The sequence below is a fragment of the Chiloscyllium plagiosum genome, unplaced genomic scaffold, assembly GCF_037043375.1.
Source record: "Chiloscyllium plagiosum isolate Xiang-an unplaced genomic scaffold, Cpla_swu_hap1 HiC_scaffold_7, whole genome shotgun sequence".
NCBI lineage: Eukaryota > Metazoa > Chordata > Chondrichthyes > Orectolobiformes > Hemiscylliidae > Chiloscyllium > Chiloscyllium plagiosum.
This window is the reverse complement of record NW_028270145.1, coordinates 13,874,308-13,893,989: the sequence shown is the minus strand read 5'-3', so window position 1 is coordinate 13,893,989 and position 19,682 is coordinate 13,874,308. Positions and strand designations below refer to the sequence as shown.

The following is a 19,682-nucleotide window of genomic DNA, read 5'->3' as shown; positions in this document are numbered from 1 at the left end:
ATTTCTTTAGCCAGAGGGTGAATAAGCTGTGAAACATATTGTTACAGAAGGCTGTGGAAGCCAAGTCATTTAGTGTGTTTAAGACAGAGATAGGTTCAATCTTGAATAGTAAGAGGATCAAAAATTACAGGGAGAAGGCAGGAGAATGGGTTTGAGAAACGTGTCAGCCATGATCGAATGGTGGAACAGACTCTATCGGAGGCATGTCCTAATTCTGCTGCTATATTTTGTGGTCCCAACACTGACCCCTGCAGAACTCCACTAATCATCAGCAGCCATCCTGAAAAAGCCTCCCTTATCACCACTCTCTGCCTTTCGCCAGTCAGACAATCCTCGATCCACGTCAGTATGATGCCTCTAACACCATGGACGTTTATCTTATTTAGCAGCCAGGTGCTTCTGCAATTTCAAATCAATCATGTCCAGTGGCTCTCCTTTGTCTAACTGCTCATTACCTCCTCAAAGAATCAGAACAGGTGTTGTCAGGCATGACCTCCCCTTGCTGACTCTGCCTTATTTTACCAGGCACTCTCAAATATTCTGCAATCTCATCCTTACCATTCTGTGATTCTGTAATACATTTAATGCACAGGAACGGGTGTTTGCTTTGGTTGAAACTGGTCTTTTATTACAAACTTTCTTATGGCTGAATTTTAATATCATGAACTATTTTTCTCCCAACCAATATTGATGACTTATGCTTTATAAACTTAGAGCAGTACGAGCCTTGTCCCATTGTATACTTGTCACCATGTGTCTGAGAGCCACTGAGAACTTACCTAAGGGAAGTTTGAGTTTTTTTCTCAGAGAAATTCTTCTAGACCGTGACCGTGAGCGTCTGTCTGTGGTGGTTCCAGAATGAGCGGTTGTGCATTCAGAGGTGTCTTGCTCAGATTGGCTGCTTGTGTCGCTCGCAGCACTTTGAGACTTAAACATTTTGCGCCAAAAGTCTTTTCGACCCAAAAGAGCTCCTGGAATTTGTTCTTCACTGCATTAATTTTTTAAAAAAGCATAGACAATAGTCTATTAGCAAATGCTCCATCAACATCACTACATTTAATGTCATGCAAGAGGTCAGTCCATTTAAATGGAAGAACCTTTTACTTCACCAAAGTGCATTGCATGCAAACAACTCAATCATGGAAAACACTTTGATTTATGATAGCTCGAGGGCTTAGTTTGATCGACCTCAGAATTGATCACAGAGATACAGGCTGAATGTGCTGCTAAGTGATTACTCTCTTCAAGACTGGGACCAGTTTATGTGAAATCATCACAGGGCGGCATGGTGTCAGTGGTTAGCACTGCTGCCTCACAGCATCAGGGACCCAGGTTCGATTCCAGTCTCGGGTGACTGTCTGTGTGGAGTTTGCACATTCTCCCCGTGTCTGCGTGGGTTTCCTCCGGGTGCTCCGGTTTCCTCCCACAGTCCAAAGATGTGCAGGCCAGTTGAATTGGCCATGATAAATTGCCCATGGTGTTATGTGTATTAGTCAGAGGGAAATAGGTCTGGGTGGGTTACTCTTTGGAGGGTCGGTGTGGACTTGTTGGGCCGAAGGGCCTGTTTCCACACTGTAGGGAACCCAATCTCACTTAAGTTAGCTGGGACTACTTAAAAGAAGCAAATGCTTTAGCTCCTGTTGGAATGTTTTAAAGAGAACCCAAAAAGCAGGAAAAACCATGGAAAATCTGGAGTCACTACTCAGTCACCTTGCCTAATATTTCTTCTCATGACTCTACCATTTCTCCAAGCACCTCAATATTTAGCTTTAAAACATTAGTGACATTTATTCTTAATGCTATTCTTTGAAATCTTTTATGCTCATACCAAAAGTTACAATGAACAAGATGCTGAAATATGAGATTATGATGCTACAAAGAAATGAGATATTTTAAGAACCATTGGAAGTTAGATAGTGGGAATAAATTTCAGGTGAGTGAGGGTTGGCAGACTCTGAAAAAATAACTGATCAGGAAAGACAGGAGGAAAAATAGGAAGAGCTTTATTTTCTGAAAGAGCATGTATCTGCAGCAGAAAAGGAAGATACTGGTCATCAAGATAGACAAACAATTTTCGTGCAGCTTTGATCCAAAGCTGGTTCTTCACCTTTGTGTTAGGCTTCCAAAGCAGCAAGTGTAAAAGGATAATTCAAATTTGAAGAGAAATTTAACAAATCAAATGCTTTCAGCACTTTTTGTTGGTTATTGGGGGAGGCAGGGATGTGAAGTTAAGACCACAATCTGATCAGCCATGGTCTGCAGGGGCTGAATGGCCTTCTCTTGCTTATAATTCATGATTTCTGACTTAATTTTACAGAGCAACGTTGTCTGAAGTTCAGTGGGAGCCAAAAAATGAATTATTTGTTAATAACAAATGAGTTGTTATGCTTGTTTTTTTTTAATTCATCTGGTTGGGAGAGCATTAATGATTAGTTATTTGATGTAATACAATATATGAATTTAATTAGATATTTGTTCTTCATGTGAAGGCAAACATCTGGGAAACTGTGATCATTGCATTGTTAGATTTAAGCTCGGTGTGGTAAATAATGCCACTGATCACTTAAGTTAGTATCTTATTTGTATGTATGAAAGAACATGGGGAATGCATGTTGATGTATACTATAATGCGATAGTAACAATAAAAAAGAAAGTTACATTTCTTTATATCAATAATCAAGGAGGTCTAAGACATAATGGAGGATTCAAACTTATAGACTAAACAAGGGGTTTGCAGAGGAATTGATCTAAAAATAAATATTTTGCTAATTATAATAGATACAAGTATAGCTGAGGAATGAGTGAGTTCAACATAAAACAATTGTAATACTAACAGCAACATTATTGTTTAGTTATGTCAAAGATCAACAAATAAAACTTGCATTGTTTCTTTAACTTTTTTACCACTTTTTTTAGGTATGAACATAAAAATATGAGCTGTATAGCTGCATTCCATCAGTTTTCTTTCCTAATGTATCTCATTCGATCCCTTAAATTACATTCCATCTGTATTCAGAGTTGTAGAGTCATAGTCATAGTCATACAGCAAGGAAACAGATCTTTTAGACCAACCAGTTCATGCTGAACATAATTCCAACCTAGTCCCACCTCCTGGCCCATATCCCTCCAAAACATTCCTAATCATACACTTGTCCAAATGTCTTTTAAATGTTATACCCACATCCACCACTTCTTTGGGATGTTCATTCCACACATGAACCATCCTCAGAGTAATTTGTTCTATTATTACAGGTAGAAGGCATGGCTTCAGACCTCCAGGTGAAGTCTACAGACCTTACAGTACCTCTCATAGACAGGTTGCTGGCAAAGTGCACTTCAACAGTTATAGTCATATTTAAATAGTTATTAGAGTCGTGGACTCATACAACATAGAAATAGGCCTTTTGGCCCACCATATTGACACCGACCAACAAACAGCAAACACACTAATCCCATTTACCTGCACTTAGTTCATAGCCTGACATTTTAAGTGTTCATCCAGATGCTTCTTAAATGCTGTGAGGGTAGCATCCTCTGCCATCCTCTCAGGCAGCACATTCCCATATATCTACCACCCATTGGGTAAAATTATATTTTCTCAGATCTTTTCTAAACCATGGACCCCTCACCTTAACCTTGTGCCCTCTGGTCGTAGACAAGCATGCCATGGGAAGAGATTCTCATGATCTACTCTGTCTATGCCTTTCATAACTTTGTCCATCTCAATCAGATACCCGCTCAGCCTCCTCTGCCCTAAGGAAAACAAACCCAGACCATGCAGTCTCTCCTAATTATGGAGACTTCTCAAGCCAGGCAACAACCTTCTGACAGTGTGGCGAACAGAACAGCACTCAGTATTTCATCAGTTGCCGAACCAGTGTTTCATAAATTTGTAACAAGATATTCTTGTTTCTGTATTCCATATACCTGCTAACGAAAACAAACATCCCAAAAGCCATCTTCACTATCCTGTCTACCTGTGCTGACACCTTCAGGGATCTACGGACTCGTACAGCAAAGTCCTTTTGTTCCTCAGTACACTGCTCACTGTGCAAATCCTTCCCTTATTAGACCTCCCAAAATGCATCATCTCACACTTATCAGGATTACATTCCATCTGCCCTCGCTATACCAAATTTACCAGCTGATCGATATTAGGCTGTAATCTGACACCATCCTCCTCACTATCAACAACACCCCCAATTTTCACATATTATTAAGTCAAACCAAACATTATTACATGAGTGATCATTTACCTCAACAACCATGCTTTTTAAGCCAAATGCAAATATAAAAATAAAGCAAAACTTTTATTCAGATACAGTGCAGCATACATCTTGTATAAATCTCACTCCTGCAGATGTTATTGATATTGATATCACTAAACTAGAAAGAGTGGAAAAAAGATTTACTAGGATGCTACCCGGACTGAAAGAATTTTATTGAGCTATGTCTCTTGATTAAACTTAAAATATAAGCCATAAGTATTAATTTAACCTGGAGCAGTGTTTTGTAGAGGAATATTTTCTGGGTCTTATATTGAAAGAAGAAAAGTGGCCTTTAGTAGAGTGATATGCTCTTCTTGTCAGGTGCGGGGGTTCAGGGAGAGTTTACGAGTTACTGAGGATTATATCTGCAATAAATGCCATTGGTTGCAAATCCTATCAGACCAAATGGATCGTTGGAGAGGCAGTTAGAGGCAATGAGGAATTAACAAGACCAAGGGGGTGTGATGGATGGCAGTTATAGGAAGGGGGAAAATCACAGATACAGTCACATAGATGGTTTAACTCCAGGAAAGGTAAGAGAGGCAGGCAGATAGTGCATGAGTCTTCTGTGGCTATCCCCATTTCAAACAGGTACGCTGTTTTGGAAAATGTAGGGCATGATGGATTCTCAGGGGAATGTAGCACGAACAGCCAAGTTTCTGGTATTAAGACTGGCTCTAATGTAATGAGAGGTACGTCGGGTTCCAAGTGATTGATTGTGTTAGGGGACTCTCTAACCCAAGGTACAGACAGACATTTCTGTGGCCAGCAGTGAAAAATCAGAATGGTGTGTTGCTTCCCCGGTGCCAGGATCAAGGATGTCTCAGAGAGGGTGCAGAATATTCTCAAGGGGGAGAGGGGCCAGCAGAAGGTCATTGTACACATTGGAACCAATGACATAGGAAGGGAAAAGGTTGAGATTCTGAAGGGAGATTACAGACAGTTAGGTCGGAATTTAAAAAGAAGGTCCTCAAGAGTAGTAGTATCTGGATTACTCCCAATGCTATGAGCTAGTGAGGGCAGGAATAGGAGGATAGAGCAGATGAATGCATGGCTGAGGAGCTGATGTATGGGAGAAGGATTCACATTTTTGGATCATTTGAATCTCTTTTGGGGTAGAAGTGACCTATACAAGAAGGACAGATTATACCTAAATTGGAAGGGGAATAATATACTGGCAGGGAGATTTGCTAGAGCTGCTTGGGAAGATTTAAACCAGTAAGATTGTGGGGGTGGGGGGGAACCCATGGAGATAATGAGGAAAGATTTCAATCTGAGACTGGTACAGTTGAGAACAAAGGTGAGTCAAACAGTTAGGGTAGGCAGGGACAAAGCAGAGTACAAGGTCGGACTGATAAACTGCATTTATTTCAAATCAAGAGGCCGAACAGGGAAGGCAGATGAACTCAGGGCATGGTTAGGAACATGGGACTGGGATATCATAGCAATTACAGAAACATGGCTCAGGGATGGCCAGGACTGGCAGCTTAATGTTCTAGGATACAAATGCTATAGGAAGAATAGAAAGGGAGGGAAGAGAAGAGGGGGAGTGATGTTTTTGATAAGGGATAGCATTACAACTGTACTGAGGGAGGATATGTCTGGGAATATCTCTCCACCCTGAAGGCTCCCTGCCTCATTCTTTATGAAGAGCTTTTGCCCGAAATGTTGATCTTCCTGCTCTTCAGATGCTGCCTGACCTGTTGTGCTTTTCCAGCACCACTCTAACCATGCTTGGAAATATGTCCAGGGAAATTATTTGGGTGGAACTAAGAAATAAGAAAGGGATAATCACCTTATTGGGATTGTATTATAGACCCCCTAATAGTCAGAGGGAAATTCAGAAACAAATTTGTAAGGGGATTTCAATTATCTGTAGGAATAATAGGGTGGTTATGGTAGGGGATTTTAACTTTCCAAACATAGACTGGGACTGCCATAGTTTTAATGGCTTAGATGGAGAGGAATTTGTTAAATGTGTACAAGAAAATATTTTGATTCAATATGTGGATGTACCTACCTAGAGAAGATGCAAAACTTGACCTATTCTTGGGAAATAAGGCAGGGCAGGTGACTGAGGTGTCAGTGGGGGAGCACTTTGGGGCCAGCGACCATAATTCTATTAGGTTTAAAATAGTGATGGAAAAGGCTGGACCAGATCTAAAAGTTGAAGTTCTAAATTGGAGAAAGGCCAATTTTGACGGTATTAGGCAAGAACTTTCAAAAGCTGATTGGGTGCAGATGTTCGCAGGTAAAGGGACGGCTGGAAAATGGGAAGCCTTCAGAAATGAGATAATGAAAGTCCAGAGAAAGTATATTCCTGTTAGGGTGAAAGGAAAGGCTGGTAGGTATAGGGAATGCTGAATGACTAAAGAAATTGAGGTTTTGGTTAGAAGGAAGCATATGTCAGGTATAGACAGGATAGATCGAGTGAATCCTTAGAAGAGTATAAAGGAACATAGAACATAGAACATAGAAGAATACAGCGCAGTACAGGCCCTTGGGCCCTCGATGTTGCGCCGATCCAAGCCCACCTAAAACTACACTAACCCACTATCCTCCATATACCTATCCAATGCCCTCTTAAATGCCCATAAAGAGGGAGAGTCCACCACTGTTACTGGCAGGGCATTCCATGAACTAACGACTCGCTGAGTGAAGAACCTACCCCTAACATCAGTCCTATATCTACCCCCCCTTAATTTAAAGCTATGCCCCCTTGTAATACCCGACTCAATACGCGGGAAAAGGTTCATACTGTCGACCCTATCTAACCCCCTAATCATCTTGTACACCTCAATCAAGTCACCCCTAAACCTTCTTTTCTCTAGTGAAAACAGCCCCAAGTGCCTCAGTCTTTCCTCATACGATTTTCCTTCCATACCAGGCAACATCCTGGTAAACCTCCTCTGCACCCGTTCCAATGCCTCCACATCCTTCCTATAGTATGGCGACCAAAACTGCACACAATATTCCAGATGCGGCCGTACCAGAGTCTTATACAACTGCAACTGACGGTCAGGATGTACATTTATTTGGAAAGGAAGTAGGAGTGTACTTAAGAAGGAAATCAGGAGGGCAAAAAGGGGAAATGAGATAGCTTTGGCAAATAGAGTTAAGGAGAATCCAAAGGGTTTTTACAAATACATAAGGACAAAAGGGTAACTAGGGAGAGAATAGCGCCCCTCAAAGATCAACAAGAAGGCCTTTGTGTGGAGCCACAGGAGATGGGGGAGATACTAAATGAGTATTTTGCATCAGTATTTACTATGGAAAACGACATGGCAGATATAGAATGTAGGGAAATAGTTGGTGACATCCTGAAAAATGTCCATATTACAGAGAAGGAAGTGCTGGATGTCTTGAAATGGCTAAAGGTGAATAAATCTACAGGACCTGATAGGTGTACCCTAGAACTTTGTGGCAAGCTGGGGAAGTGATTGCTGGGCTCCTTGCTGAGACATTTGCATTATTGATAGTCACAGGTGAGGTGCCGGAAGACTGGAGGTTGGCAAACCTGGTGCCACTGTTTAAGAAAAGAGGTAAGGAAAAACTAGGGAAGAATAGATGAGTGAGTTTGACATGGTGGGCAAGTTGTTGGAGGGAATCCTGACGGTCAGGATGTACATTTATTTGGAAAGGCAAGGACTGATCAGGGATAGTCAACATGGCTTTGTGCATGGGAAATCATGTCTCACAACTTGATTGAGTTTTTTGAAGAAGTAACAAAGAAGCTTGATGAGGGCAGAGTGGTAGATGTGATCTAAATGGACTTTAGCAAGGTGTTTCTTCGAGGAGAAAGTGAGGTCTGCAGATGCTGGAGATCAAAGTTGAAACTTTATTGCTGAACAGCACAGCAGGTCAGGCAGCATCCAGGGAACAGGAGATTCGACGTTTCGGGCACAGGCCCTTCTTCCTGAAGAAGGGCCTGTGCCCGAAACGTCGAATCTCCTGTTCCCTGGATGCTGCCTGACCTGCTGTGCTGTTCCAGCAATAAAGTTTCAACTTTAGCAAGGTGTTTGACAAGGTTCCCCATGGGAGACTGCTTAGCAAGGTTAGATCTCATGGAATACAGGGAGAACTAGCCATTTGGATACAGAACTGGATCAAAGGTAGAAGACAGAGGGTGGTGGTGGAGGGCTGTTTTTCAGACTGGAGGCCTGTGACCAGTGGTGTGCCACAAGGATCGGTGCTGGGTCCACTACTTTTCATCATTTGTATAAATGATTTGGATGTGAGCATAAGAGATATAGTTAGTAAGTTTGCAGAGGAACCCAAAATTGGAGGTGTAATGGACAGCGAAAAAGGTTAATTCAGATTACAACAGGATATTGATGAGATGGGCCAATGAGCTGAGAAGTGGCAGATGGAGTTTAATTTAGATAAATGCGAGGTGCTGCATTTTGGGAAAGCAAATCTTAGCAGGACTTATACACTTAATGATAAGGTCCTAGGGAGTGTTGCTGAACAAAGAGACCTTGGAGTAAAGGTTCATAGCTCCTTGAAAGTGGAGTCACAGGTAGATAGGATAGTGAAGAAGGCATTTTGTTTGCTTTCCTTTATTGGTCAGAATATTGAGTACAGGAGTTGGGAGGTCATGTTGCAGCTGTACAGGACATTGGTTTGGCCACTGTTGGAATATTGCATGCAATTCTGATCTCGTTCCTATTGGAAAGATGTGAAACTTGAAAGGGTTCAGAAAATAATTTACAAGGATGTTGCCAGGGTTGGAGGATTTGAGCTATAGGGAGAGGTTGAATAGGCTGGGGCTGTTTTCCCTGGAGCATCGGAGGCTGAGGGATGACCTTATAGAGGTTTATAAAATCATGAGGGGCATGAATAGGATAAATAGTTAATATTTTTTCCCTGAGGTGGGAGAGTCCAGAATGAGAAGATATAGGTTAGGGTGAGACGGGAAAGATATAAAAGAGACCTAAGGGGCAACTTTTTCACGCAGAGGGTGGTATGTGTATGGGATGAGCTGCCAGAGGAAGTGGTGGAGGCTGGTACAATTGCAACATTTAAAAGGTATCTGGAGAAGTATATGAATAGGAAGGGTTTGGAGGGATATGGGCCAGGTACTGGCAGGTGGGACAAGATTGTGTTGGGATGTCTGGTTGGCATGGACGAGTTGGACCGAAGGGTCTGTTTTTGTGCTGTACATCTCTGTGACTTTATGACTCTGTAATTGAGTTATAAGGAGAGAGTGGATGGGCTGCGACATTTTTCTCTGGAGTGTAGGAGACTGAGGGGTGACCTTATAGAACTCTATATAATCATGAGAGGCAAACATAAGTTAGAGAGCCAGCAGCATTTCACCATTGTAGGGAGCCTAAAACTAGAAGACATAGGTTTAACGTGAGAGGGGAGAGACACAAAAGGGCCCAGAGAACCATTTTGTTTCACACAGAAGATGGTGAGTGTCTAGAATGGACTGCCAGAGGTAGTGGTGGAGGTGAGTATAATTTTGTCATGTATGAAATATTTGGACAGGTACATGGATGGGATAAGTATGAAGCGATATGGACCAAATGCAGGCCAATGGAACTAGTTTAATTGTGAAAACTGGGCGGCATGAGCAAGTTGGGTCAAAGAGTCTGTCTCAATGCGGTTCACCTCGATGACCCGAGAGAAAATATGTGAAATAATAGAATGTTCTTTCACATGAAAAGAACAAAATAAAATTGGATATGAGCAAGCAATAAAGCATTAGAAATACCTGAAAGGAACATTCTACCTTTGGGATACTGCTCTGGTATGCGGGGTATAAGGAAAGAAATGTAAGCAAGTTGATATCACTCACTGCTCTGGAGTCTGAGGAGGACGACTGGAGACAAGACTTCGGCATTCATCTGGTGCCGCTGAGGCCTGAGCTTTATCAGTGCTTAATCCTCCTTCAACTCTGCAAATCGACCAAACTCAAAATTACCACACACAAATACAAACTGAGGGCACGATGTATTCGGACGTTCAAAACCTATTCAGCACAATGTCACACAAAAGGTTACAACACAAAATCAGGGCTAATGGGGCTGGAAGCAATATATCAGCATGGATCACGGATCGATGGATACCTTACAGATACACGTGCCACGAGCACATTACTAGGTTGAAATCGTGGGGTACCACAAGGATCTCTGCTTGAGAAATTTATTGAATTTTGTTTTGAGGTTGCCACTAACAGTTCAGTAAGGAGGAACCAATGAATGTCATAGAAATAACTAATTTTGTTGGATTTATTATTTCACTGAACTTGTTTTGTGTGTTGTACAGGCAGATCATACCATACAAAGACACAAAGATCGTAGGGTGATTGAACAGAGTGAGGAACACAAAGTTACGGCTGCAAGGAAGGTGTAGAAAAAGCGAGATCAACATTAGATTTGAAATTTGAAATGTCCATTCAGAACTCTGATAGCAGTGGGGAAGAACCTGTTGGTTTATGTGTTTAAGCTTTTGTATCTTCTGAGAAGGTGCTAATCAAGAGGTTAGACAAATATTAGGGGTCATGGAATTGAAGGTAATATGTTAGCACTAATTGAGGTTTGGTTAAGTTAGAACAAATGGGTAATATTGGATGGCAAGTTTTAGTTAGGACCCAGAAGAATTACTGCTTGTGTTTCAAGCCATTGATAATCTTTGTCAATGAATTTAATAAGAAAATTGAACCAGAGTTTCTGCTGAGTTGCATAACACAACTTGTGAATGGACTCAAATGCACAGTTCTGTGAGCAGCCAAGGGATACCAATAGGAGAATAGGTAAAGGCTGCTTCTTATATAGTATCTAAGATGCAATTACATTATTATGATGCCAATAATCAAGCACAAAGTAAAATTTGTAAAGTAATGGGTAATATTCTACTTCACTAATACTCATGATAATAAGACCAGAAGACATAGGAGCAGAAATTAGGCCATTCAACCCATTGAGTCTCCTCTGCCATTCAGGTGGCTGATGAAGGTGCAGCGCTCCGAAAGTTAGTGCTTCCAAATAAACCTGTTGGACTATAGCCTGGTGTTGTGTGATTTTTAATTTTGTCCACCCCAGCCCAACACCGGCTACTCCACATGCTGATTTTAATGGGGCAGAGTAGCAACAGAAGAAGTCTCTGGGAATTACGAAGTACAATGATCATGTAACTCAGTTATACATGCAATGTCACTGTACTGATGCACAACACCTCCTCTGCTTCTCTCTCACAAAAACAAGATGTAGTAAGAATTTGTTTAATTTGCCTCTTTAAAATATAATTGCATGATTAGTTAAAGAAGCACACAGTCATAAAAATATCAATCAAACTGAAGCTGTAACTATCACATACCTTTTGCTGACTGACACTTTTTTTTCTTCAGTTTCTTCAGGTTTCTTGCCTGGTGTTACCTTGTCTGCACTATCAAGGAGAGCACTTAGTGCCACCCTTCTAAAAACATTCCCATGGGCCTCTTTGATGAATTGAACAAGTTGACGGATGTCACAATACAGCCCCTGATAAACAAAGAAAATCATAACAGCTGTTTGTATCAGCGTATTAAAGATTAATGAATGCTCAGATGAGTTGATTGCACTTACTCTTGTGCCTTTTAAGTGCACTCTTCAAATTAAAGTCACTAAACCCTTGCAACGATCTCCCAAAGCTGGACTGTTTTAACTATACTTGCATTTTGCCTCATGTTCTAATGATGATAGTTAGCAATTCCCTGCTGCTGGAAGTAATCCTTCATCTAACATGCAGCATTATTGCGTTCTATGGACAACAAATAAAAAACAAATAGTAGATGCTAAAAATGAGGCATAAAATTGTGAGTTAAGTAGTAAGTGGCAATGACTGGACCCTAAATGATAATAGTACATGCTGTTGTTCTGATGGTAGATACAGCTGCTAAAGAGTGGCAATGGTAGAGAAAATGCATATTTGTGGTTGTGATGAGAATCAAACTTTGTCTTACATGATGTCAAACTCATCGAGATTTGTTGCAGCTGAACTAATTCTAGCAAGTGGAGAGTATTCCATCACATAGAGCATAGAACAATATAGTGCAGAACAGGCCCTTCAGCTCTCGATGTTGCACCGACCTGTGTACTATTCTCAGCACGTCCTCCTACACTATCCCATCATCATCCATGTGCTTATCCAAGGATTGTTTAAATCTCCCTAATGTGGCTGAGTTAACTACATTGGCAGGTAGGGCATTCCACGTCCTTACCACTCTCTGAGTAAAGAACCTGCCTCTGACATCTGTCTAAAATCTATCACCCCTCAATTTGTAGCTATGCCTCCTCGTACAAGCTGACGTCATCATCCACTATCTATCCTATCTAATCCTCTGATCATCTTGTATGTCTCTATCAAATCCCCTCTTAGCCTTCTTCTTTCCAATGAGAACAGACCCAAGAGTCTCAACCTTACCTTGTAAGACCTTCCTTCCAGACCAGGCAACATCCTGGTAAATCTCCTTTGTACCTTTTCCAATGCTTCCACATCCTTCCCGAAATATGGCGACCAGAACTGTACACAATACTCCAAGTGTGGCTGCACTATGGTGTATAGTTGCACCATAATATTGTGCTCCAGAACTCAATCCCTCTACCAATGAAACCTAACACACCGTATGCCTTCTTAACAGCACTATCAACCTGGGTGGCAACTTTCAGGGATCTATGTACATGGACTCCAAGACCCCTCTGCACTTCTTGAACAAGGCACAATATTGGTAATCTTCCAGTCCTCTGGTACTAAACCTGTAGACAATGATGACTCAAATATCAAAGTCAAAGGCTCTGCTATCTCCTCCCTAGCTTCCCAGAGAATCCTTGGATAAATCCCATCCGGCCCAGGGGACTTGAATACTTTCACTCCTTCTAGAATTGATAACCCTGTTCATAACTAACCTCGATCCTTTCTAGTCTAATATCTCATAACTCATTCTTCTCCTCTAAAATATTCTCCTTTTCCTGAGTGAAAACCAATGAGAAATGCTCGTTTAGCACCTCTCCGATCTCTACAGGATCCACATTCAACTTCTCACTTCTGCCTTTGACTGGCCCAATTCCTACCCTAATCATCCTCTTATTCCTCACATACCTACAGAAAGCTTTAGGGTTCTCCTTTATTCTATTTGCTAAAGACTGCTCGTGTCCTCTCTTTGTTCTTCTTAACTCTCTCTTTAAGTCCTTCCTAGCTGATCTGTAACTCTCCATCGTGTCATCTGAATCATCTTGTCTCATCAACACAAAAGCCTCCTTCTTCTGCTTAACAAGAGATGCAATTTCTGTAGTAAACCACAGTTCCCATACCTTATCACTTCCTCCCTGACAGGGACATACCTATCAAGAACACGCAATATCTGTTCCTTAAACCAGCTCCACATTTCCATTGTCTGCATCCCCTGCATTTTGCTACCCCATTCTATGCATCCTAATTCTTGCCTAATCGCATTATAATTGCCCTTTCCCCATTGATTACTCTTGACCTGTGGCATGTACTTATCCCTTTCCATCTGAATTATGGTCACTCTCTCCAAAATGCTCACTTACAACTAAATCAAACAACTGGCCTGGTTCATTATGAAGCACCAGATCCAGTGTGGCCTCCCCTCTTGTCGGCTCTTCGACATACTGTGTCAGGAAGCCCTCCTGTACACATTGGACAAAAACTAGTCCATCCGATGTACTAGCGTTATAGCATTTCCAGTCAATGTTGGGGAAGTTAAAGTCTCCCATAATGACCATCCTGTTCCTTTCGCTCCTACCCAGAATAAGTTTGCCAATCCTCTCCTCCACCTCCTTAGAACTCTGCAGAGGCCTATGAAAAACTCCCAGCAGTGTCACCTCTCCTCTCCTGTTTCTAACCTCAGCCCACACTGCCTTAGTAGGCGAGTCCTCGTCAAAAGTTCTTTCAGCCACCGTTATACTATCCTTGACTAACAAGGCCACACCTCCCCCTCTTTTACCACCTTGTCTGTTCTTAATGAAAGATCTAAACCCTGGAACCTGCAACATCCATTCCTCACCCTGCTCTACCCATGTCTCCGAAATGGCCACAACATCGAGATCCCAGGTACCTACCAATGCTGCGAGCTCACCTACCTTATTTCGGATACTTCTGACATTGAAGTAGACACACTTCAAAGCAGCTTACTGTCGGCCAGCATATTCCTGTGACCCTGAATCCTGTCCCTGTCCTCCCTACTCTCATCCTCCTGTGCTCTGCAACTTCACCTCAGGTTCCCATGCCCCTGCTGAGCAAGTTTAAACCCACCCAAATAGCGCCAGCAAATTTCCCACCCAGGATATTAATACCCCTCTGGTTAAAATGAAGACTGTCCTGTTTGTACAGGTCCCACCTTCCTGAGAATGAGCCCCAATTATCCAAGTACCTGAAACCCTCCCTCCTGCACCATCCTTGCAGCCAGGTGTTCAGCTGATATCTCTCCCTATTCCTTGCCTCGCTATCACGTGGTCCGGGCAATGAACCAGAGATAACAACTCTGTTTGTTCTAGCTCTCAGTTTCAACCCTGAAATCCTGCCTTACATCCCTATCCCTCTTTCTATCTATGTTATTGGTACCTACATGGACCACGACTTGGGGCTGGTCACCCTCTCCCTTCGGATCTAAAAGGTACGATCCGAGACACTACAGACCCTGGCACCTGGGAAGCAACACACCAACTGTGAGTCTGGTTCGTCCCCAACAAAAGTCACACTCCTGACTTTTGCCTTGCTCATTATCTGTAAAATTTAGGGAGTCAGGAAGCGCATTAAATATTGCTGGATTCCTAACCTCTGATGTGGCTAGTCTAGTATCATTTCTGATTAATGGTAATCCCAAAACATTGATTGTGAAGGAGTCAGTGATGGCAAGGCATGGTGGATAAATACTTTTCTCTTGGGGATGGCCATCATGTGGCACAAATGTTGCTTGCCACTTGTCAGCTCAAATATGGATATTATCCAGGTCCTACTGCATTTAAACATTGTGACTGCTTCAGTATCTGAGGAGATGGAAATAGTATTGAACTTTGTACAACCTTCAGTGAACATCCCCATTTCTGAATTTGAGGGAAGTTCAGTGATGAAGCAGTTGAAGATGATTGGGCCTAGGACACTACCTTGAAGGACTGCTCCAGAGGTGTCCTAGAGTTGAAATGACTGATTTCCAACAATTATGACCATCTTTCTATGTGCCAGTTATAATTTGAGCCCACTGAGGACTTTCTATTGATTCCAATTGATTCTAGTTTTTATGAGGCTCCTTGAATCCTTACCTGGTCAACTGTGAAACTGATGTCAAGGGCAATCACTCTCGCCTCATCTCTGGAATTTAGCTCCTTTGTTCATTATTGAACCAATACTCGGCAATGATGTCAGGAGCTGAGAGTATTAACTTGCCAGGTGGATCTGTCCTGCTTTTCATGTATAGGATATATTTGGGTAATTCTCCACATAGTCTGGTAGATGCCAACTTGGCTAAAGGTAGAGTCAGGTCTGGAGTACATGCCTTCAGCACTTTTGTTACAATACTGTCAGGGCTCAGGGCCTTTGCAGTATCTAGTACCTTCAGCTGCTTCTTGGAGTGAATCAAATGGGCTGAAAATTGATATCTGTGATGCTGAGGACATCCAGAGAGAGACCTGTTATGGATCATCTGCTTGGAACTTCTCACTGAAGACTTATCTTTTGCACAGAAATGTTGGGAACCACGTCATTGAGGAGTGGCATAATTGTGTAGTCTCCACCTCCATTGAGTTGTTAATTGTCCATCACTATTCATGGCTGGATGTGGCCAGACTGCAGAGAGCTTAGTTCTTGTGGAGTGGCATTGGCACAGTGGTAATGCCCTTGCACTACTATTCCAGAATCTCAGACTAATGTGTTAGGGACATGGTTTCGAATCCCATCTTGCCAGATGGTGAAATTCATGTTCAGTGACAATCTGGTATTAAAGGTTTAATGTGATCATGAAACCATTGTTGTACATTGTAAGCAAAATACCAACTGGTTCACTAATAACCGATATGGAAGGAAATCCTTACCTGATCTAACATATATGGAAGAAAATCCTCATCTGATCTAACCTATATGTGACTCCAGGCGCACAACAAATTGGCTTATACCCAACTGCCAATTACGGTTGGACAATAAATGCTGACCTAACAATGCCCGCAATCTGATCTGGTTGTGGAATGGCTTTATCCTGCCTTTCAGTAGCTGGACATGCTGCCTGGCACATAGTAATCCTGTGCTGTAGCTTCACCATCCGGATACTTGATGTTTAGATATATCTGGTATTGTTCCTTACATGCGATCTGGCACTTTTCAAAGAACCAGAGTTAATCCAAGATTTAATGGTAATGGTAATGGATGTCCTGGGACATGATTTTGCAGTATGATACTACTGCTGTTGATGGTTCATAGCATCTCATAGAGTTGCTAGATCTTTTCTTTATTCTGTAACAGGATGAGGGTGTCTCTGGCTAGGCAGCATTTATTGCCCATTCCTAATTTGCCCAGAGGGCAGTTGAGAGTCAACCACATTGCTGTGGGTCTGGAGTCACATGTAGGCCAGTCCAGGTAAAGATGGCAGACTTCCTTACCTAAAGGACATTAGTGAACCAGATGGTTTTTTCCAACAATTGGCAATGGATTTATAGTGGTCACTCGATTCTTAATTCCAGATATTTATTGAATTCAAATTCCATCATTTGCTATGGTGGGATTTGAACCCAGGTCCTCAGAACATTACCTGGATCTCTGGATTAATGGCATAGTGATAATACCACTAGGCCATTGCCTCCCCATGCTCAGTGATAGTGTTGTGCAACACAATGGAAGGTATGCTCAATGTGAAATAAACAGGCAGGAGGCTGGAAGAACACAGCAGGCCAGGCAGCATCAGGGGGTGGAGAAGTAGGCATTTTGTTGTAACCCTTCTTCAGGACTCCTGAAATCCTGAAGAATGGTTACACCCGAAGCGTTGACATTTCTGCCTCCTGATGCTGCCTGACCTGCTGCATTCTTCCAGCCACCTGCCTGTGTATTTTGGACTCCAGCATCTGCAGTTTTTTTTGTGTCTAACTATGCTCAATGTGAAGACAGGACTTTGACTTCACAGGGATTGTACAATGATTACGCATACTGTACTGTCAAGCACAGTTTAATGCAGCTTGGTGAGAATGAGGGTAACCATGTTTTCCCTTTCATTGGTTCCCTCACCACCTTTGACCTTCGGGACTGAACCTGCTCAGAACTTGGTCAATCATGGTGACACTTTTAGTGAAGGACTTTGAATCCTCTCACCCAAAGTATCACCCTTGATATTTCCTCCAAGTGGTGCTCAACACAGAAAAGCACTAATTCATCATTCGAGTAGGAGGCAGTATGTAGTATTCAGCCTTGGTCATGATCAACCTGATGCCATGAGGCTTCATGGCACTTGTTAGCTGTTTGAAAAGGACAATAACTTTCCTTCTCTAAAGTTCTCTAGTTAACCAGATGAGTTTTTACAACGATGTATTCATTGGACTTTTAATTCCAAATTTTTATTGAATTTAAATTCCATTCAAACCCAGGTCCCCAGAACATTTCCGGGTCTCTGGATTACAAGTCCATCACCAATGCCATCTCACCAAGGCCTCCCCCAAATTACTTATAACACCACAAAGTCTGACCACACAAAAACTTACATTAGAAATGAACAGTTCTAACATATGTTAACAGTAATTTCCCAATCTTAGACATTTTCAACACAAAATCAGAATTAATATTTTCATTGTTTAAGTGCTACAAGGACTTTATGGGCTAGGCTGGCATTTGCAGTGAATCTGCCCAGGTGGCATTTTGTTGGGCCCATTAGCCCGCATGCAGTGAAGGTCTGCTGGAAGTATGGAGAGATGGAGAGCAGTCATATCATAATGCCAATCAGCATTTGCCAGCAGTTTTATTTGGACCATTCGGTAACGTCTTCACAACTTTACACAGTTGAACATATGTTGAGCAGCATGATATTCCAACTCTGCAGTGCGTTAAAAACACCAATGTTATTTAAAAAAGATAACTAACTGCTTCTTGTTTAGTTGTTGGAGGCTTTCTTCTAGCTCTTGCTTTGCTTCTATAAGTGCCTGGGACTTCTTGTAGTTGCTTAAAGTTACATGTGTCAACCAGGGTGGTGCGATAAGTGTTAAAGTTTTCTTTAAATTTATTTACCAAGAGTCATTTACATGACCTAATTGCTTCAGGACATCGATTCCCTACCAGTGATTGTATTTGGAAAAGAGCATGCCTTAGAATGTGAATGGCAACAGGTTAGGAGCAAGCCACATACTACATTTTGTGAACTGCCCTAGCATCCTATCATCTTTACATTTGCTGGAGGCTAACCAACAAATCCCATTACAAGTGCAAAAGAGATAGAATCTATGAAGGAAAGGTAGGATGCAATCATCCTCAGTGGTTACAGTTCTGCTACAAGCCATGGTGAAAACATACAGGCTCCTACACCCATCTTCAATTAAATCCTGTGCATCAGGTTGTGTGATGTAAAGGGTTAACCGCACTTCTATTCTAATAATTGCTCCTGAGTATGTGTACAATGACATCAATCACATGGAACTGTATCCCTAATGTGTTATACAAGTGTCAGTTCTATACAGTAATTCCCTATTTATGGTTAAAACAGTTAACTTTATCTCTATTTCATTATCATGAACAAAAAGTGACAATATATTCAGTCATCATCATGAATTTCAGTTTAAAGCTGTTTGCTACAAAAACTTGTGTATTCTACCGGAACTAAAGAACATTTCTCCATGCTTTTCTCCCACACTCAATGCCTCAGTTTTCTGAAGTTTTGTCCCTGCCCTCAATGCATTTTCTATCTCCCATGACTCGCCTCCATATTCCTGTCCTCAGTTCTACACTTTATAGCCTCTGGTGCCCACTTCCATTCTGGCTCCCATTCTGAACCTGTATTGCAGACCTTATTGGGATTGTATTATAGACCCCCTAATAGTCAGGGGGAAATTGAGAAACAAATTTGTAAGGAGATCTCGGTCATCTGTAAGAATAATAGGGTGGTTATGGTAGGGAATTTTAACTTTTCAAACATAGACTGGGACTGCTATAGTGTTAAGGGTTTAGATGGAGAAGAATTTGTTAAGTGTGTACAAGAAAATTTTCTGATTAAGTATGTGAATGTACCTATTAGTGAAGGCACAAAACCTGACCTACTCTTGGGAAATAAGGCAGGGCAGGTGACTGAGGTATCAGTGAGGGAGCATTTTGGGGCCAACGACCATAATTCAATTAGTTTTACAATAGTGATGGAAAAGGATGGATCAGATTTAAAAGTTGAAGTTCTAAACTGAAGGCTAACTTTGACAGTATTAGGCAAGAACTTTCAAAAGCTGATTGGGG

At 41.8% G+C, this 19,682-nt stretch overlaps 1 protein-coding gene across 7 annotated transcripts in view; it reads right to left on the bottom strand.

Annotated features, from left to right (window-relative positions):
• unc80 (unc-80 homolog (C. elegans)) overlaps positions 1-19,682 on the bottom strand; it is a 338,459-nt gene that overhangs the window by 197,701 nt on the left and 121,076 nt on the right. For all 7 annotated transcript variants that reach the window (XM_087988742.1, XM_087988738.1, XM_087988739.1 and 4 more), the window contains 3 exons: positions 11,592-11,755; positions 10,072-10,170; positions 780-988 (listed from right to left, as the gene is read on the bottom strand). In XM_087988742.1, the coding sequence (XP_087844868.1) occupies positions 780-988; positions 10,072-10,170; positions 11,592-11,755 (472 nt within the window). The remainder of the gene's footprint in view (positions 1-779; positions 989-10,071; positions 10,171-11,591; positions 11,756-19,682) is intronic.